Genomic DNA, 16250 nt, shown 5'->3' on the forward strand with positions numbered 1-16250 from the left:
GTCGGAGTTGGGAGGTGTTTTTGACTCTTCGAGTTCAAGACTGATTCTTCGCCTTTTGTTCTCGACTTCTCGGGAATTAGGGTGCAAAAATAGGGATTTGTGGGGGGGTTATTTTTTATTCTTCTTCCCCCTGTCTTCCATCGTTGAACCCCTCTCGCAACTGTCTCTCCCTCTTTTCTGTCTTCGTATCTCATTCCCCCCTCCCTGATGCTTTTGCCGTCATTGACATCTCCCCCCCCCTCCCCTCGCATAGTGTGTGAAGATTTTTTTTTTATAAATACTATCATAACATACTCCGAAGAAAAAACGAAAATGGGCATGTGATTAAGTCATCCAAAACCATTTTTCTTAAACTTTTTCTCTGTCTCGATGATTTGGTTTTCCAGTCCTTGAATTAGAACGATTTAATTGAGTACAAATGGACAAAATTGCTTTTAAAAGGAATGTTTTTGTGTTTGATTATTGAATTTATGCATAATTTTATATGCAAAGTATATAAATAATTTTGTGTAGGGTTGCTATACAAAGGTTATACCCAAATTTATGTAAAATGTATACATAATTTTATATACAATTTATTTGACATGTATTTTATGCAAAGTTTAAATGTAGGTTGGAGTTCAAAGTCGATTAAAATTATTGGGCTCAAACTCGATTACAATTTTAGGCTAGAAGCTAGGCTCGAGTACGAAATATTTAAATTAAGTCTGGCTCAGACATAGGTAGGTTTGGGCACAGCTCGATTCAATGCCACCCCTACCAGAAAGCTTCCTTCCCTCTTTGTGCCAATACGCTCGCCCATAGTCACCTACCTCTCCATCTCTCCAACTCCTATTCACTCCCTTTTACTCTCTCTCTTCACCTTCCCCTTCCCTTTCTCTCTTTTTCTTCTCGGCATGGAATTCTCACCATTGAGCTCGTCGTCACTCACTGCCTGTGAAGACTCAGAATCAATGTGGTGAACAACTTATTTCCTTAGCTGGTTCATTGATAAATGATACCTTTTTTGTATTATTTTGACAACTCTTCTATGAAAGTGCAGTGGTGCAAGGAGATGAGTTCCTCACCATTGATATTACTTGCAAGAATACAACTAGTTGTGAAGCTCCAATAGTAGCAATGATTCCACTGTGAGCTTCGTGGGTTCCAGGACACTCTCTACGCCAAGCTCAACAGTTAGTTCCATAAACAATGCAACATCTATGACTCCATAAATTTCATCTTCAGTGATGTCTTCGTGGCTATGTTTCATGACTGCAACATAAGCATCCGCAAACCGAGGAAACCATCCAAACAAAATCGTTGTTCAAGGAAAATCTGACAAAGCCTAAAAACCAGTTCAGTTCTCCACTATTGCAGCATCGTTGCGGCCAAGGATCTCGATGGTGTGAAGACATGCTTAGGTCGACATTGGAAGCCGTTCTTAGCAACTATAGTCATGGTCGAGGATCTCGACTATTGGTCATTGTATGCATTTCACTTTTTTCCAAGGAAAAGAAAAAGGAAAAATAGTTAAAAACATAACCTACAAGATAGTACATGAAGAACAAATATCTAAACCATCACCAACCCCTCAGAGTTGGACGGACGGTGATTCTTTGTTTTGCCTTTCGTTTATTTTTCTCTTTTCTAATGAGTACTTCCTTAATTAAGCAATACTAATCATGCCTGCTTCACTGAATCCCTTCCTTTTTGGATAAGATGGAATCACAATTGTGGTACAATACTGCTATCCTTTTCTATTGCTACTTCCCGAGGGAAACTCAACCCTTCCTTCTACCTAATATCTAAAAATACAGATATGTCTGTGAATGTTCCAAGCGTTGCTTTAAGTGGGTGCAAATATCAACTAGGGAGAGGTGCATGCTTCTTCCTCGGATGTGCATTACAAGGAAACTATAATAGATAAATATTAAATTTAGGATACACAATATCCATAACTGAGATGGATAAAAAAAAAAAAGTTAAATTTCAAGTAAGAGTCGAAGTCGATCGATCCCTTTGGGTAGCAAGAAATAAGTTACATATGATCAAACAAACCATGTCTCTCTTTTGTTTTCTCTCTTATTTTTTTTGTTTTCTCCCTTAATAACTGTATGGAAAACTTTTTTTGTACTTATTTATAGGGGTCGCCACGGGTTGGGTTTTTGAAAACCCAAACTTCAACCCTGAAAAACCTACGTCTATAACCCTGACCTGATTGAGTATAGAAAAACTCGTTCTCAACCTGAAACTTGATGGATTTCTTTTACTTATTTTTCAATTTACAGGTTGAAATTTTTGGATCAGGTCTATAAAAACCCGACCCAATTCTACTAATCATTCCATATCTCTAAGCTGGTCTTGTCGGTCATCATGTCAAGTTGATGAAAAGGAAACGTGCGGCTGCAAATTTGAAACACGAAATCCATCAAACGGAAGAAAGATACAAAAAGCGACGCTCCGAGAGAAACGCATGCCTTCCTCAATAAATTAAATTGAATTCGTTGCCGAGACGCATAGAAAAGCCAGAAAAAAGGCTTCTCAGGGGACCCGCTTTTGGAATCCGTTGGAGATGAAACAACACAGACTGCAGCTCAAGAAGAAGAATCAAGAAGAAAGAGAGAGCGGAGGAATTTGATGTGAAGTAGTGAATATTGGAGATTTGGTATTTGGATTTTGTGAAGCGGAGGAGGCTATGCGGGATTGCCAATCGTGGTCTCCGGGGAACGACAGGCAAAACCCTAGAGGGATTGTTCTTTATTGCGAACCCTAAATGCCATTTTCGACGGGGACCACGCCGCGGAGGAAGAAGCCACTGGGTTGGCCGGACCTCTGGTTTAAGGATAAATCCAACTCCCTTAAGCATGTGGTTTTCAAGATGCAGCTGGATTCCCTCAAATCTCCTCGGATACGAGGAGCCAAAACCCTTGCCCTAGATTCCCCTCTCGGGCACGTCGACCTCACCTCGCTTCTCTCGGATGAGCTGCTGCTTCGGATTTTCTCGAAACTTTCGCAGTCCCAGTGGAACGCTAATTCGCTAGTCTGCAAGAGATGGTTTGCACTCTCCGGCTGGCTTCGCTCTTCGATTAAGCTCTTGGATTGGAGTTTTTTGGAGTCGGGGAGGTTAGTCTCGCGGTTCCCGAACCTTACCGACGTTGATCTCGCGTCGTCCTGTCTGGAGTCTCCGAAGAATTGCGGAATTGTGCTTTCGCATTCTTTTTTGTCGGTTCACATCGATCCGGATTTCTCCGATGGAGGCTTTATCAGTGAGGAGGTTCTCTTGCCGTCAGACATGATTGACGAGGGGCTCAAAATTCTGGCCCGCGGCTGCCCCAATTTGAGGAGGCTTGCCCTCATTGCTGCCACCGAGACGGGGCTCTCGAGTGTCGCCGCGTTGTGCCCGACTTTGCAAGAACTGGAGCTCCACCGCTGCACTGACTCCTCCTTGCGCGCTCTCGCTGCTTGTGAGAATCTTCAAATCTTACGAGTGATCGGGTGCATTGATGGGTTCTATGATTCGGTTGTTTCAGATATTGGGCTCACCATTCTCGCACACGGGTGCAGGAGATTGGTCAAGTTGGAGTTAATCGGATGTGAAGGCAGTTATGCTGGGATTAGTGCGATAGGCAAATGTTGCCCTATGTTGGAAGAGTTAACGATTTGCAACCATCGGATGGACGCAGGATGGCTTGCGGCTTTGCCTTTTTGCGGAAACTTGAAGACATTGAGGGTTCAGAGATGTAGGAAAATTGACAACGATCCGGGACCTCTCGAGCATCTGGGTTCCTGCCCCACGTTGGAAAAGTTGCAATTGCAGATGTGCCATTTGCGGGACAAGGAGATCTTATATGCTCTTTTCATGATGTGTGAAGCAGTGAAAGAGATTGAGTTACAAGATTGTTGGGGGTTGGATAATGAAATGTTCAGTGCAGCTAGTATCTGCAGGTATTTGGGTTCTCTGCTCTTCCATTCCTCCCTTCAAGTGTAAGAAAACCTTATAGGAGCATGAATAGAGCATGTTAGCTGTTTTTTCTTTTCTTATATATTAACTTTTCTTCCAGTGACCCTTGCACTCTGCAGCGGAAGAACTTCTCTGTTAATTGTAGAAAATAGTGAAGGGTATGTTTTCAGGTCTACATTGTTTTAACAATAAAATGCCATCAGGATTGCAAATTCTTGGTGAATGATTGGACCTAGGAGATGAAAGTTTTGCTAATAATAAGTAATTTATGATACTATTGGAATTTTTGTGGACAAGTGAATTACTGACCAAACTAAGGATGTTGCCTTCAGCTCATCACTTACTGTACTAGGATATTGTTGTAGTTGTACTACCCTATTCTTTGAAATCTAAATGACCAACTTGCTTGTATAGCTAGAACAACTCTACGTGATGGGCCATTGAAACCACCACTGCTTTTATTTCTTTGATGCTGACAAGGTTTCTCAAGATTTCTACTGAGCAATTTTGAATTTTTTACTCTTAATCTTTTCCACAGGCGGGTAAAATCTCTTTCTTTGCAAGGATGCTCCTTGTTGACAGCAGAAGGTTTGGAGTCGGTGGTTCTTTCTTGGAAAGAGCTTCAAAGGCTAAGAGTGGTTTCGTGTAAAAGTATGAAGGACACTGAAGTCGCTCCTGCCCTTTCAAGCCTGTTTTCTGTTCTAAAGGAGTTTAAATGGCAGCTAGATTCCAGAGCAGTTCTTGCATCGAGTCTGGCTGGAACCGGGATCGGATCTAGAGGTGGAAGATTTTTCAAGAGAGCAGGACTATGAGAACCCTCTTAGAGAGTGAGGACCTGATCGTCTTGGCTGAAATCAATTTAATTGACTCTTCCTGTATATAAGCCAGGATTGAGTTCTCATCTATTCGGATGGGTAATATCTTCACTTGTGAGGGGTGCTTCACCAGTCTGATTATGGAGGCAATGAAAGGCAACCCAATCTTTTTAAATCTCCATTTCTTCAACCCCTGTCTCTATTGATGGAATCTGGTAAAAAATGATTGATTTTAAACAGCTCAAATTTTGTCATTGATATGCCAGAGCTGTGTATCTTGTACACTTTCTACCTCCTTAACAAGATTAGGGATGCTAATTATATCTTCATTGGGTAGGTGAATCAAGTCACTTCTTCCAAGTGGCTTCTGTTTGTATATTACCTCTGTTCATTTGCTTAGCATGATCAGAATCCTGGATATTTGATGTAGAAAATCTGTATCGATAGGAAGGCTAACTTTATCTTATTCTTAATATAAGTTGTTTTTACCCAATGAATGGAACTCATTTTTCAGCTATTACGGTAAGAAATTTAATTGAGATTGAAGGATCTGTAGGTTGACATCAAAATGTCGGAAGAAAAAAAAAACCATATTTTGAGACTTCTGGGTTCTTTTTGCAGCTGCAACAGATGAAGTCACACTGGCTCGTTTGTTCATCTGCTCCAGCTGTTGTCGCCTCCTTTTTAACTATTTGAAAATATGAACGTTGTGCAGAAGACAGCTCTACCAATCTTCCATTATTGGAACAACTGTATCGGTTTCTAGAGAACAGGATAGCTTACTGAGGCGTTCTGCAAACGACTTTTACCCTTTGTTAATTGAGGGATTTGGTAAGTGCAAAGGGAAATGAAATATAATGAAAATTACTCTTCAAGGGGAAAGTGAGAGGGAATGTAAAGTATTTGTTTGTGTTAGTGTGTATAATGGAAAATGCAGTGTAAAGTACTTGTTTGTGTTAGTGTACGCAATAAAAAGTGTAGTATAAAGTATTTGTTTGTGTTAGTGTGCACAATGGAAAGTGTGGTGTAAAGTGTATATAGATTATTTATTAAATAAAATATTTTGATATATCTGACTATCATAAAATTAAATTAATATTAGTTAATAAATAAAATATATTAAATATAATAATTAAATAAATGTTTACTTTTATATTATTAAAATTGTAATCAAATTTTAATTTTTTTAATATCTAAATATAAAATAATTATACAAATATCGTACTACATAGCGTATTACACAAATATCGTAATAATAAAAATAAAAATTATACAAATATAACTCAATCACCTTTTTAATATAAAAAATTATATTTATTCATACAAAAGTACAACATAAAAAATATTTAGTGGTATTAAAACATAATAGTCAATAATTTTGCCACATTTGAATTACTAAAACATCTCGATAGTATGATGCTATTGCAGATTGTACTACAGACTCCCTCTGAGTATGTGAGACTAAAATAAATTATTAAAAATAAATAAATAAATAAAAAATAACATAAGTGAATATAATAAATAAATAAATTATTTTTTAATAACATAAGATATGTTTTAACATTAAAAACCACTAATTTAATATAATAAATAAATATATATTTATCAATAACATAATATATTTTATGTATTACTAATTAATAATATATTGTCACAAAATTTAAAACTATTGGTTTAATTAATTATAGCAATGGGATAATTAAACCAAAAAAATTTATTAAATATTTATTTTAACAATATTTTTAATTATGACTATTAAATCATTAATTTAATATAGTAATTATAAATTAAATATATTAAATAAATAAAATTAATTATTTTATAAAAAAATATAAATTATTATTTTTACGACGGTTTAATTTTTCCTTACTAAGGAAAAATTAAACCTTCATCTTCCTGCACGCGTCGTCTTCCTCAAAGGCAGGAGACTACAGCGACGAGCCAACAGGCAACGACGACGGAGGCAACGGCCCAACGGGCAACGACAACGGAGGCGACGGAGGCAACGGCCCAACGGACAACGGTGACGGAGGTGGCACTCCAACGGTACGCCGAGAGGGAGAAGAGAGGGAGGCCGAGAGGCTCAGCCTCCCGTGCTCTACGACGGAGATCGAGAGGGAGAGGAGAGGGAGGCCAGAGAGAAGAGAAGCTGAATGTCGCGAGAGAGAAAAAAAAAATTCTCCAAAACCTCGTTCGACAGAGGTTCTTACCCGATCCTCCCTGACAGCGAGATGTATTTGAACGATGGTAAGTGAAATCTAAGCTCGACCCCTCGGATTTCACTTACCATTGTTTTATGCCTAAGACGGGGGAAAGCGAAATACAACTGTATTTCACTTTCCCTCGTCACTTACTGGGCGCACTAACAGGTTTCGGCCCACTTTCCGCAGCGTAAATGAAATACACTTCACTTATGCTGCACACTAACAGACCCTTATATTTTATAATTTATTTATAGCATAAAATATAAAAATTATAGAATAAATTATTCAGTATACCATTATTTACCTTTTATTGAATCGTAGAATGAATAATCGGTAAATAAATGAAAATAATAATAATAGTTACTATTATCTTATAAAATTATAAATAAAAAAATCACATTATCATAGGCTTATAGGGGTCGGTACTAGTCCTAAGCTCAGGCACATAGCAACGTTATGGGAACTCGTCCGGAATAGAGCAGAGTTCACCCCACCCTGTCTACTTAGGACAATGGTTTTCCAATTCATTTAGTCGACTCACGATTCAATTGAGTTGGATCGGATTTGAGACTGGGCAAACGGAGTTTAAAGGATGGGACTCGACGTTTTTTGTTTTGGCCAAGTCTCCTTCAACTCACCCAAGTCCAGGCATTGAACTAACGTGTCCTAATCTGACTCAGATTTTCATGTATCAGAGTCGGGTCATGAGCTGAGTCAGAAACCTTGCCTAAAACTTTGCGCAAAATGTCACGAAAAAATTAGAAGGAAACCAATTTCCTTCAGTTTCCCACATTTTGATCTCTGGGTAAGGCACAGGGACGTCGGAAAGAGGAGCGAGCATGAAGGGGAAAGAGGTGGTTGTTTGTGCTCCTCCGAGTAGGGAAGACCTGGATGAGAAGATAGATTCCTCTCGGCCCACCGGACGATTGGCTGCCCGTAACGCTTCTTCCAAGTATGATTTCGTCAAGGTAAATGCCGCTATTTGTTTGGGCATGCGTTTTCTTGTCGGTTCTAATGGGATATGTTTCGTTATCTGCTCTGGCTTTTGAATCATTTTTTTTTCTCGTTTCGGCGATGTTCAGGTCAAAGTATGGCTTGGAGATAACGCAGATCACTACTACGTTTTATCCAGGTTTCTTCTTAGTAGGATGTTGACCGTCACAAAGGTAGCTTACCCATTTTATATTTTCTTTCACGATGTTTGTTGTTTAACTACCTGAAGACATGCGTTTGAATTTCTGTCCGGCTGTTCTTTCTTTCCACCAACATTATTTGACATTGATACGATCAGTTGTACTGAGCTACCCTCGAATATGCAGATAGCGAAGTATAAAAACAGTGAGTTGGTGAATTCCTATTGGTCAATGGCTGTATCCTGATTTTTTTGGTTAACCTGATAAATATCCGTCTTATCCTTGTCGGTGTGATCAGTAGCCAATGTTTTCTTGTTGAAGAGTTATGTGTGATTGATCAAATTTTTATTTTTTCTTTCTGAGTTTTATGAAACTCTTTACCCCTAGAGAAATTTAAACCGATTTTAAATAGGTTAGATAATTTAAAGAACAGAGACCCAAAACTGGATTACCTAGTTACGTTTTTAGAGTTAAATAAATGATCTTTCTCTGATCACTGATGCTATGCAGAATTCACCTGCTTCTACATTTTAAAGTTGGTATCCTCTAAGACTGCATGTTTGGTAATAAAATATATGCTACTTATGAGTTCATTTCTTCATGCTTGCCCTATCTCAGATATTGTGTGGCTTTTAAAGTTGTTAACATTATCAGATTTGTCATGTTTGAGCTGTTTCATGATGGGTGGGGTGTCTGTAGCAAAACCATGGAGAGGTAGGTATGGTTTTTGTTAGTGTGAAGTAGTAGGTTAGAGATAAAGCAAGAAGTAAAGATGATTGACCAAAGGAAAAGTGATGACAAGTGATATGTATGTAGAGACCATCCATTTAACCCTGAGTTTTGTTTCTTTGGAGAAGGAATGTGCTTACCACTCTTAAAATGTAATGTTTTCGTACAAAAATGAAAACACAAATTCATCAATTAAAAATCACTCACCTTACCTTAGGGCCCAAAGTGTCTTTTGTTTTCATGAAGGCAAAGCAGTAGTTAATAAGATGAACAGTCCTTTCCTCTCCTTCCATTTTGTTTTATTAAATAGATTTTTTCTCTAGTTCTGTGTCACCTTACTATTACTTATGTTATTTTTTTTTCTTTTGAAGGATCTTATATTGTTTTTTTATCTTCAATTAACTACTCCAGTTTTCCTTTTATTTTTTGTTGAATTTCTTTGAGATCCACACTCTAAAAGCTTGCATAAATGTTGTTTTTATTGAAAAATAACATGGAAGAATCTAATTTTTTTTTTCTTGTAATCTCAGATACCTAATCATGTTGCTATTAAAATTGCCCTCGAACTCAAAAAGTTGCTTATTGACAACAGCCTTCTCGATGTGTATGTCGCTCTCTTGCTCTTATCTTCTTCTTCTTTTCTTTTTCCTTTTTTTCATTTTAAATTGTGGACTAAAGAATGGAAGTGAAGCACTCACTTCATTCTATAAAGTAATATGACAGTACTAATATCCCTCTTTATATTTTATGGTAATTCATTGCTTGCCATTTTTATTTTTCTTTCTATATTTCATTGATTGCTATGTGCTTTTCCCCGTATACCAGCTACCTAACCATTTTGGCCTGGATCTTATGCAGATCTCAATCTGATTTGGAAGCAAATCTGTTTAAGGTACTTTCAAGTGCAGGTCTCTCCATAAGTTAATTCTTTCTTGGTAAACCCAGTTAAATTGTTACCAAATTTTAATTCAAACTCGTTTATATGCATCAACATTTTCAAAATAATAATAATAATAATAAATTAAACCTTTTAATTTTTAGTAGTTCTGCTTTATTGCTCATCATTACCTTTAAAATATTGACTTAATCATCAACCATGCACACACAGACACACATACACACTGGGTAGGGTTGTAATCAGAAGGAAGAAGGATAAGATATTTCTGGGTAAGATTATCTTCATTATCTTCTATGCAGTTGATGGAGCGGCGAGGCTATGGAGAAGAATACATAAATCGGTACAAAATGATGACTAGGTTGGTCATGTTTGATGCTTTTTTAGCTTTCTGAAGTTACCTTATCCCAGGTTTCCTTAACCATTTCTAGGTAGTTGTTGCCTGTTTCATGTCTTAGTTACCTAATATCTCCTGTCCTTTATCTGCTAGATTCCATCATCAAAGAGTACCGCTGGTTATCCTTGTCTGTGGAACTGCATGTTCTGGGAAATCCACCATTGCCACACAACTTGCTCAAAGACTAAACTTACCAAATGTTTTGCAGGTGATCGATCCTTTTCTACACTTAATATGAAAATGTGCTAAAATTTTTTTTGTTAGAGCAGAAAATGTTCTAAACTTATTTTTCAATTGTTAGTTCTTTCTTCTTTGTTATGTAATTTGTTTTTATTGCTGCAGACAGATATGGTTTATGAGTTGCTGCGGACATCAACAGAGTATTTGACCTTCTAACTTCATTATAATTCATCTTACGGTTACTTGTATCATTGTTTCTTTACATCTGAGTACCTTGATCTTTTTAAAAAATTTCACCATGAATAGCATATATAACATGTTAGCATTTGCGTTATATATTAGAACAATCACTTGTCCAACTTCTGTTTTTACCATGATGTAATTTCTGATATCGAGCCATCTAATATGTAGTGCACCATTGGCATCTACTCCTGTCTGGGCTCAGGAGTTCAGCTCACAGGAAGAGTTCATTACTGAATTTTGTCGTGAATGTAGGATTGTTCGGAAAGGTATCCTTCCGAGTCCTATTGGCACTCTTAGGTGTCTGAATATTTTGATATATCATGTTCTAGTCATATCATGGGCTTTTGGATTGCATCTGTTGTAGGTTTAGCTGGTGATTTGAAGAAGGCCATGAAGGATGGGAAGCCCATCATAATTGAGGTGTGTCAGCCAGCAATGCGAGCTAAAATAATATATATTTCATGATAAAGTATATTATTCCATGACTGGCTCTTACATTTTGTTATTTCATCAAAAGTTAGGATATATACCATGGAATCATTGCTCTTTGACAATTAATTCATGGTATGCAGGCTAGGCACCCATTTGTCAGATAAAATTTTGTCTAATGGGGCCAATACTGTCATTCTTACACTAAACTCCATGGATCGGGTTAGGTTTTTAGGTTAATTCTATCTCTGCCTAGGAGGGTGAAAGGGGAAATCCATCCCTACAAGGTGGGGGTTGAGTCGGGGCTGGTTCCCTGTCAAACCTGCCCCATTGCAGTTCCATGGAGGCAGAGCTGATGGTTCTCTTTCAGGGTTTGGAACTTTATTGTGGTAGCTGTATTGACCCATTCAAGTAGAAGGGAATTCCCTCTGGTCTCAGACAGATCCTTACTCCTGGTCATTTCTTGCACTTATTTGACGAGATTTAGGACCACTTCTTCCTTGACCATTACTTGAAGACATGCCTCTGGAGTGTGAATAGTGTTGTGGACTATCTTTCTAGGGCTGGCACCACCCTTGTACATCTTCTTGTGTGAGGAAGTAGTCATATTCCTCTCTTGACCATCTCTTGGAGATGAACCCCATGAAGTGTGATTAGCGTTGCAGACTCTCTCTCCAGAGCTAGCTCCTCCAACATCTAAGAGGCAGTTTTCAGATTGATTTGTCATATTCCTGGTTTTCATGTGTTCCTCTTTTGGTTTATGCCTGTCTCTCCCAGTTGATACCTTTATACCTTTCCCTTTCTTTTGATAAAATCTTTTAGAAAGAAAAAAAGATACTAAATATCTTCTATCTTCTTTTCTTTAAGAACTTCTTTTATTACTTTGACAGGGAATACATCTAGATCCCAGCATTTATCTGATGGACGAGGAGAACAGTGATTTGACCAATTCTGTTGTAAAAAAGGAAGAGCCAATTTCAGTTGCTGTGGATTCAGAGAATAGCAATTTAACAGTTAGTGAGAAAGAAACAGAGACTAACAGAGAAGCTACATCAACTAACCTTGTTGAAACAGTCACAGATTCTCTAGGATCTGCCTCGTTAAGTGAAAATTTTTTGAAATCTCAAGGTTATCTCATGCAGCAATCTTAGCGATGTATAGCCTATGTTGTTTCTTGTTGGATATTTCTTTTTGGCCTCTTTTCTGATCTTTCATCTGATTGTTTCTCTTCATTCTCTGGTATTTTAGGGGGACCTCTCGATGATAAAGATGCTAAGATTACTGCAACTCCAAAGAAAGACAAGTCTTCTGCTGAACAAATAATTGTACCAATTGTTTTGAACATGGCAGAGTTTGATCACAAGGTGTGATTAGTTGTCATTAAAAATATATCTCACACTTTGTGGTAGAATTACTGTTGACTTTCATTCTTTGTTTGTTCACTTAGGCATTACTAGAAGAGTGGATTTCCACAAGAACATTTGGAGTGGCCCAGGTATGAAATATGGAATCTGTTAGATATGACACGAGGTATTCATGAAATTTGTTTTTCCAATGGTCTATTTTATAGTTTGTAGTAAAGGATTGAATCTCCATGTGTCCCCCTGCGAAGTAAAAGTTGGTTAAAGATTTGAGTCATGCCTTGCAAAGAAGTTTTCACATTCCTGTAATTTAAATTTCTGTAAAGAAGTTATGGGGTCGTGAACCATGCAAAATGAAATTATGAGTTGGTTTCTGTTGCATCATCTACATTTCCATAAGCCATTTTGAAAAAACAAAAAGTTGCAGTTGTTCAGGAATCAAACGTTTCCAAGTTCATCAAGCCTTTTTTTTTTTTTGGGTGGGGGGTGGGGGGCTTGGATTTTTTACATTTTGATATTTACTTCAATGATTTGTCTCCATCTACTTGAAGATTGTTACTTATTGGCTTTTGAATTATGTCAGGATCAAGAGAAGGTTGTAAGCAATTTAAAAATTATTCAGGATTATCTTTGCTCCTTTGAATCACAGGTTTGCTTCTAAATCAGAATCCATTTTTGGTAAATATCAGTAGTGTGAATTATTACTTTCTAATTGTATGAATTAGCTTAGATTCTATATCCTATCTTCTGTTAAAACTCAGGACCACTGGTTTCAAGACAGGAAACAGGAATGAGAAATGAATTAGGAAGTATAATGAAAAAATATTTAGGATACATAAAATTAGGGAATGCACAGGAAACACTTGAGAAACTTCAGTAAAATGTTGAAGAAATGAATAAGAATGCATTTAGAGAAGGAAAGGGAAGAGGGAACATAGTGAAAGAAATTTGTCAGAAATGGTAGGAAATACCATTTAAAAATTTGTAAGCAACAGACTAGAATCAAACAAGAAACATTCTTGTAGGTTCACGAATTAAAGAAATAAGAAATGCTAATTCCTACCACAACTATGAATTCAATTTAAAATAGCTAAATTGATTATAGTATATATTAATTAACAACTTACTTGAGCCAAAAGCAACATAAACAGAGGTTTTGAGGCTGGTATGAAATCATTTTAACTTTAAAAAGTACGACAACCTTTATTAAGTAAGACGGGATGGATGGAGTGGGGGCAGGGCCCTCCCACTCCCCTGAGCTCTGACTGGAGAAGCTCGAGCTTCTCCTCTTCTTTTATCTTTTGTTTTTGAAACATGACCATTTTTTTTAGTTCAACAATTGAAGTGAGGGAACTGGCCGGACCATCCAGTTTTTAACAACCCTTTAGATTTAGAAATTTAAGACAGACAAAGGACCAGGTCCAATTGGACATTGTTCAACCAGACAGTCTGGTGTGGGTCTAATAACTCTGTTCGAAATTTTTACTATTTCATTGTTTTAACTCTTTTCACTTTTCAATTTTTAAACTCTTATTGTGAGGAAATATATAAATCTATGATTTCTTCATCTTTACATATATTTCTAATGAAATTTAGTACAAGTTGTCTAAAATATAAAAGATGTTCCCAAAACATTTCATTGAAGTTTTCTAAGGTTGCCTATGAAATTTTAAGAATAAAATTGTTCCAGTTTCTGAAACGAGTTTCCTACTCGCTCAGAATTTCTGGTGACTTCCCTCATTACTAAATACTATGTGCCCTAATTCATGGTTGGGCATGTTCAGATGTTACATTCATGGTCCTCAGGCCTTGGATGCTATTGTTCCCATAAATATATACTCCCTGCACAGTGGAAACCTCATGAATGTGTCTTTATTTCTCTCCTGAGGTCCACATTGTTACTTCACCCTTAACCTACTCCTTGAATCAATGAACAACAGAGTTTTGGCAGATGTCCTGCTTATTTCCTATTCCGTTTTAAAAAAGTTCGACCCATTCTCTATAAGAGAGAATACTATGAAGTTGTAGTATCTTTCTAATGTCAGTAGAACATAAGGATCCGGTTTCCCTAACTCTGTTCATCTATGACCTAATTTTCCGACAATAATTTTGCAAATAGCTCGCCCTAGTGACAGCTAAACCAGCACTTTGAATTGTCAAGTAGGTCTGGGAAAATTGATTTTTCATCTTGATTATTCTGAAGCATTTATTTGGGAGAAACTACATCTTTAAAGATTTCTTGGCGCTAACTTTTCTAGTGTTAGGTCTGTTACCTCTTATATGGCTCTCTTGTCTCAAACACTTCACTCTCATGGGTCACCTCATCAGCTAGTCACTGAGTTTTCTGAGGGGAGATTTTTACATGAGCTACCTAGCCATTGTCTTGTATAGTTTGACTTCTTAACTAACTGATTCCAACCTCACTGCCATGACAATGTTTCTCCAAACATGGCCTCATCATTTAGAACCGACTTGCTGAGATACCACAATTATTCCATTTCCCTGTGTCATAAATAACTAGTTTCACATATGTAGGAGGTCACTGTTTCACATTAATGTTACTACCATGTCCATCCTACCACTATTTTTCTTTTGCACTCTTATACCATTGAACATTGTAGTTAACTAACTCATGTGAAACATGTCACATCTTTGAGTAACTTATAAACTGTGTGTTTTCATGGCAGCATCCTCATTGACTTCCTCTTTACTAATTTATAAAATCTGCTTTGCTAAAACCTATATTTTAGCCAGCATTTGTTGTTGCAGAATAAAACAATTTAAAAATAAGATATGGTTCTCAATAAAGCATGAGTTCTCTTAGCCTCAAGTGTTTCTTCATAAGAATGTCCACGAATTTGACCAATAACTCTTCATATTTTGTGATATTTGTTGAGCTAAAGCTTGCACTTGTGTATTCTTCATATGAAAAGCTTGCATTTTTCTTATACATTTGGTTGTCGATCTTCAACTGGCCTTCTATAAGGTTCACCTCTCAAAATTATGTATTATTTCTTCATTTTCTAATTCTGTGTCATGAAACAGGGTTTGACAGTGGTCAATATTTCAGCTACAACGTTTCCTCAAACTTTGGATTGGTTACACAGCTATCTTCTACAGGTATATTCTCCAATTTCTCACCAAAATTTTGTTTTATCATATTTACTTTTGGAAATGAGAAGTATCAGCACCTAAATTTGTACCCAGAGCTCTCATCAATGGAAGCAAGGTAATAAAGAAATTATTGCAGTATTTGTTATCAGTATCATGCTGCAACTTGTTCAGTATATTAGGCACAGGGTAATGCCTGGGACCAGTTTTTTTAGAATCTTATTGCAACAAACAGGGGGTAGAGCAACAAACAGATACTACCTAGGCATAATTCTCGAATCTCCATAGAGAACAGTGTCATCCCATGATTGTTGTCCTACTGGTACCTTTCATCTGTTCATATAAATTATACAGTTTTTCAGTAATTGATGTTAGCATTTTCACCTGTTTACCTGGCAGTGTATTGAACGAGGCATTTCTTCTTCATCTTCTGAGCCCAACAAGAATTTGGCTGCAAATCCCAGCTGAGTACTTGAATCGAATGGGTAAGATCATTCTGAATATAATTCTGCCAGGATAGGCGGAGAGTTTCCAGGAACGAACGATCGGACCTACTAATTATCTTTACACCAGAGCCGTGGTACTGTTATGGAGATCATCTCAAGAAAACATGAAGCGGTTCCATCTGTACGAGATTAAACCTGCTTCTTCATTTTTAGAACTCACCATCGTACTGCTGTAACATTGAAGCTTTCGAGTAATAAAATGCTGGCATTCGCCTTCATATGGAAGCTGAAAATGTAGAAGAGAAACCATAATTTACCAGTATTAAACTTCAAACAAATAAGGGTTTCGGCATGGCCACTCGCA

At 37.1% G+C, this 16250-nt stretch overlaps 2 protein-coding genes across 3 annotated transcripts; both read left to right on the forward strand.

Moving 5' to 3' along the window:
* Positions 1–2356: 2356 nt before the first annotated feature.
* LOC137934496 (F-box protein At5g51380-like) lies at positions 2357–5262 on the forward strand. Of its 2 annotated transcripts, none has more exons than XM_068778874.1 (2): positions 2357–3923; positions 4482–4574. In XM_068778874.1, the coding sequence occupies exons 1-2, from the start codon at positions 2756–2758 to the stop codon at positions 4487–4489; spliced, it is 1176 nt and encodes a 391-aa protein (XP_068634975.1). In that variant the 5' UTR covers positions 2357–2755; the 3' UTR covers positions 4490–4574. The 2 variants fall into 2 exon arrangements, with proteins under 2 accessions (XP_068634975.1, XP_068634974.1); XM_068778873.1 differs by having other exon boundaries at positions 2362–3927; positions 4482–5262.
* A 2515-nt stretch (positions 5263–7777) lies between these two features.
* Positions 7778–16166, forward strand: LOC137934777 (P-loop NTPase domain-containing protein LPA1 homolog 2). The gene is made up of 15 exons (XM_068779302.1): positions 7778–7930; positions 8045–8128; positions 9355–9428; positions 9683–9716; positions 10022–10080; positions 10210–10324; positions 10459–10496; positions 10708–10805; positions 10904–10959; positions 11859–12096; positions 12217–12332; positions 12416–12463; positions 12913–12978; positions 15375–15449; positions 15840–16166. Exons 1-15 carry the CDS (start codon positions 7802–7804, stop codon positions 15906–15908), a joined length of 1299 nt encoding a protein of 432 aa, XP_068635403.1. The 5' UTR covers positions 7778–7801; the 3' UTR covers positions 15909–16166.
* The last annotated feature ends 84 nt before the right edge of the window (positions 16167–16250 follow it).

The sequence above is a fragment of the Aristolochia californica genome, unplaced genomic scaffold (genome assembly GCF_029961685.1).
Source record: "Aristolochia californica isolate CCGP_79_NKW_82.1479 unplaced genomic scaffold, dmAriCali1.0.hap1 SCAF_6, whole genome shotgun sequence".
Classification (NCBI taxonomy): Eukaryota; Viridiplantae; Streptophyta; class Magnoliopsida; order Piperales; family Aristolochiaceae; genus Aristolochia; species Aristolochia californica.

Excerpts from the sequence above, each read along its gene's own strand:
- LOC137934496 (XM_068778873.1), top strand. The coding sequence starts at position 2,756 with ATGCCATTTTCGACGGGGACCACGCCGCGGAGGAAGAAGCCACTGGGT. Across the intron at positions 3,928-4,481 it reads AGTGCAGCTAGTATCTGCAG|GCGGGTAAAATCTCTTTCTT; the intron begins GTATTTGGGTTC and ends TCTTTTCCACAG.
- LOC137934777 (XM_068779302.1), top strand. The coding sequence starts at position 7,802 with ATGAAGGGGAAAGAGGTGGTTGTTTGTGCTCCTCCGAGTAGGGAAGAC. Across the intron at positions 9,429-9,682 it reads GACAACAGCCTTCTCGATGT|ATCTCAATCTGATTTGGAAG; the intron begins GTATGTCGCTCT and ends GATCTTATGCAG. Across the intron at positions 10,806-10,903 it reads ATGTAGGATTGTTCGGAAAG|GTTTAGCTGGTGATTTGAAG; the intron begins GTATCCTTCCGA and ends CATCTGTTGTAG.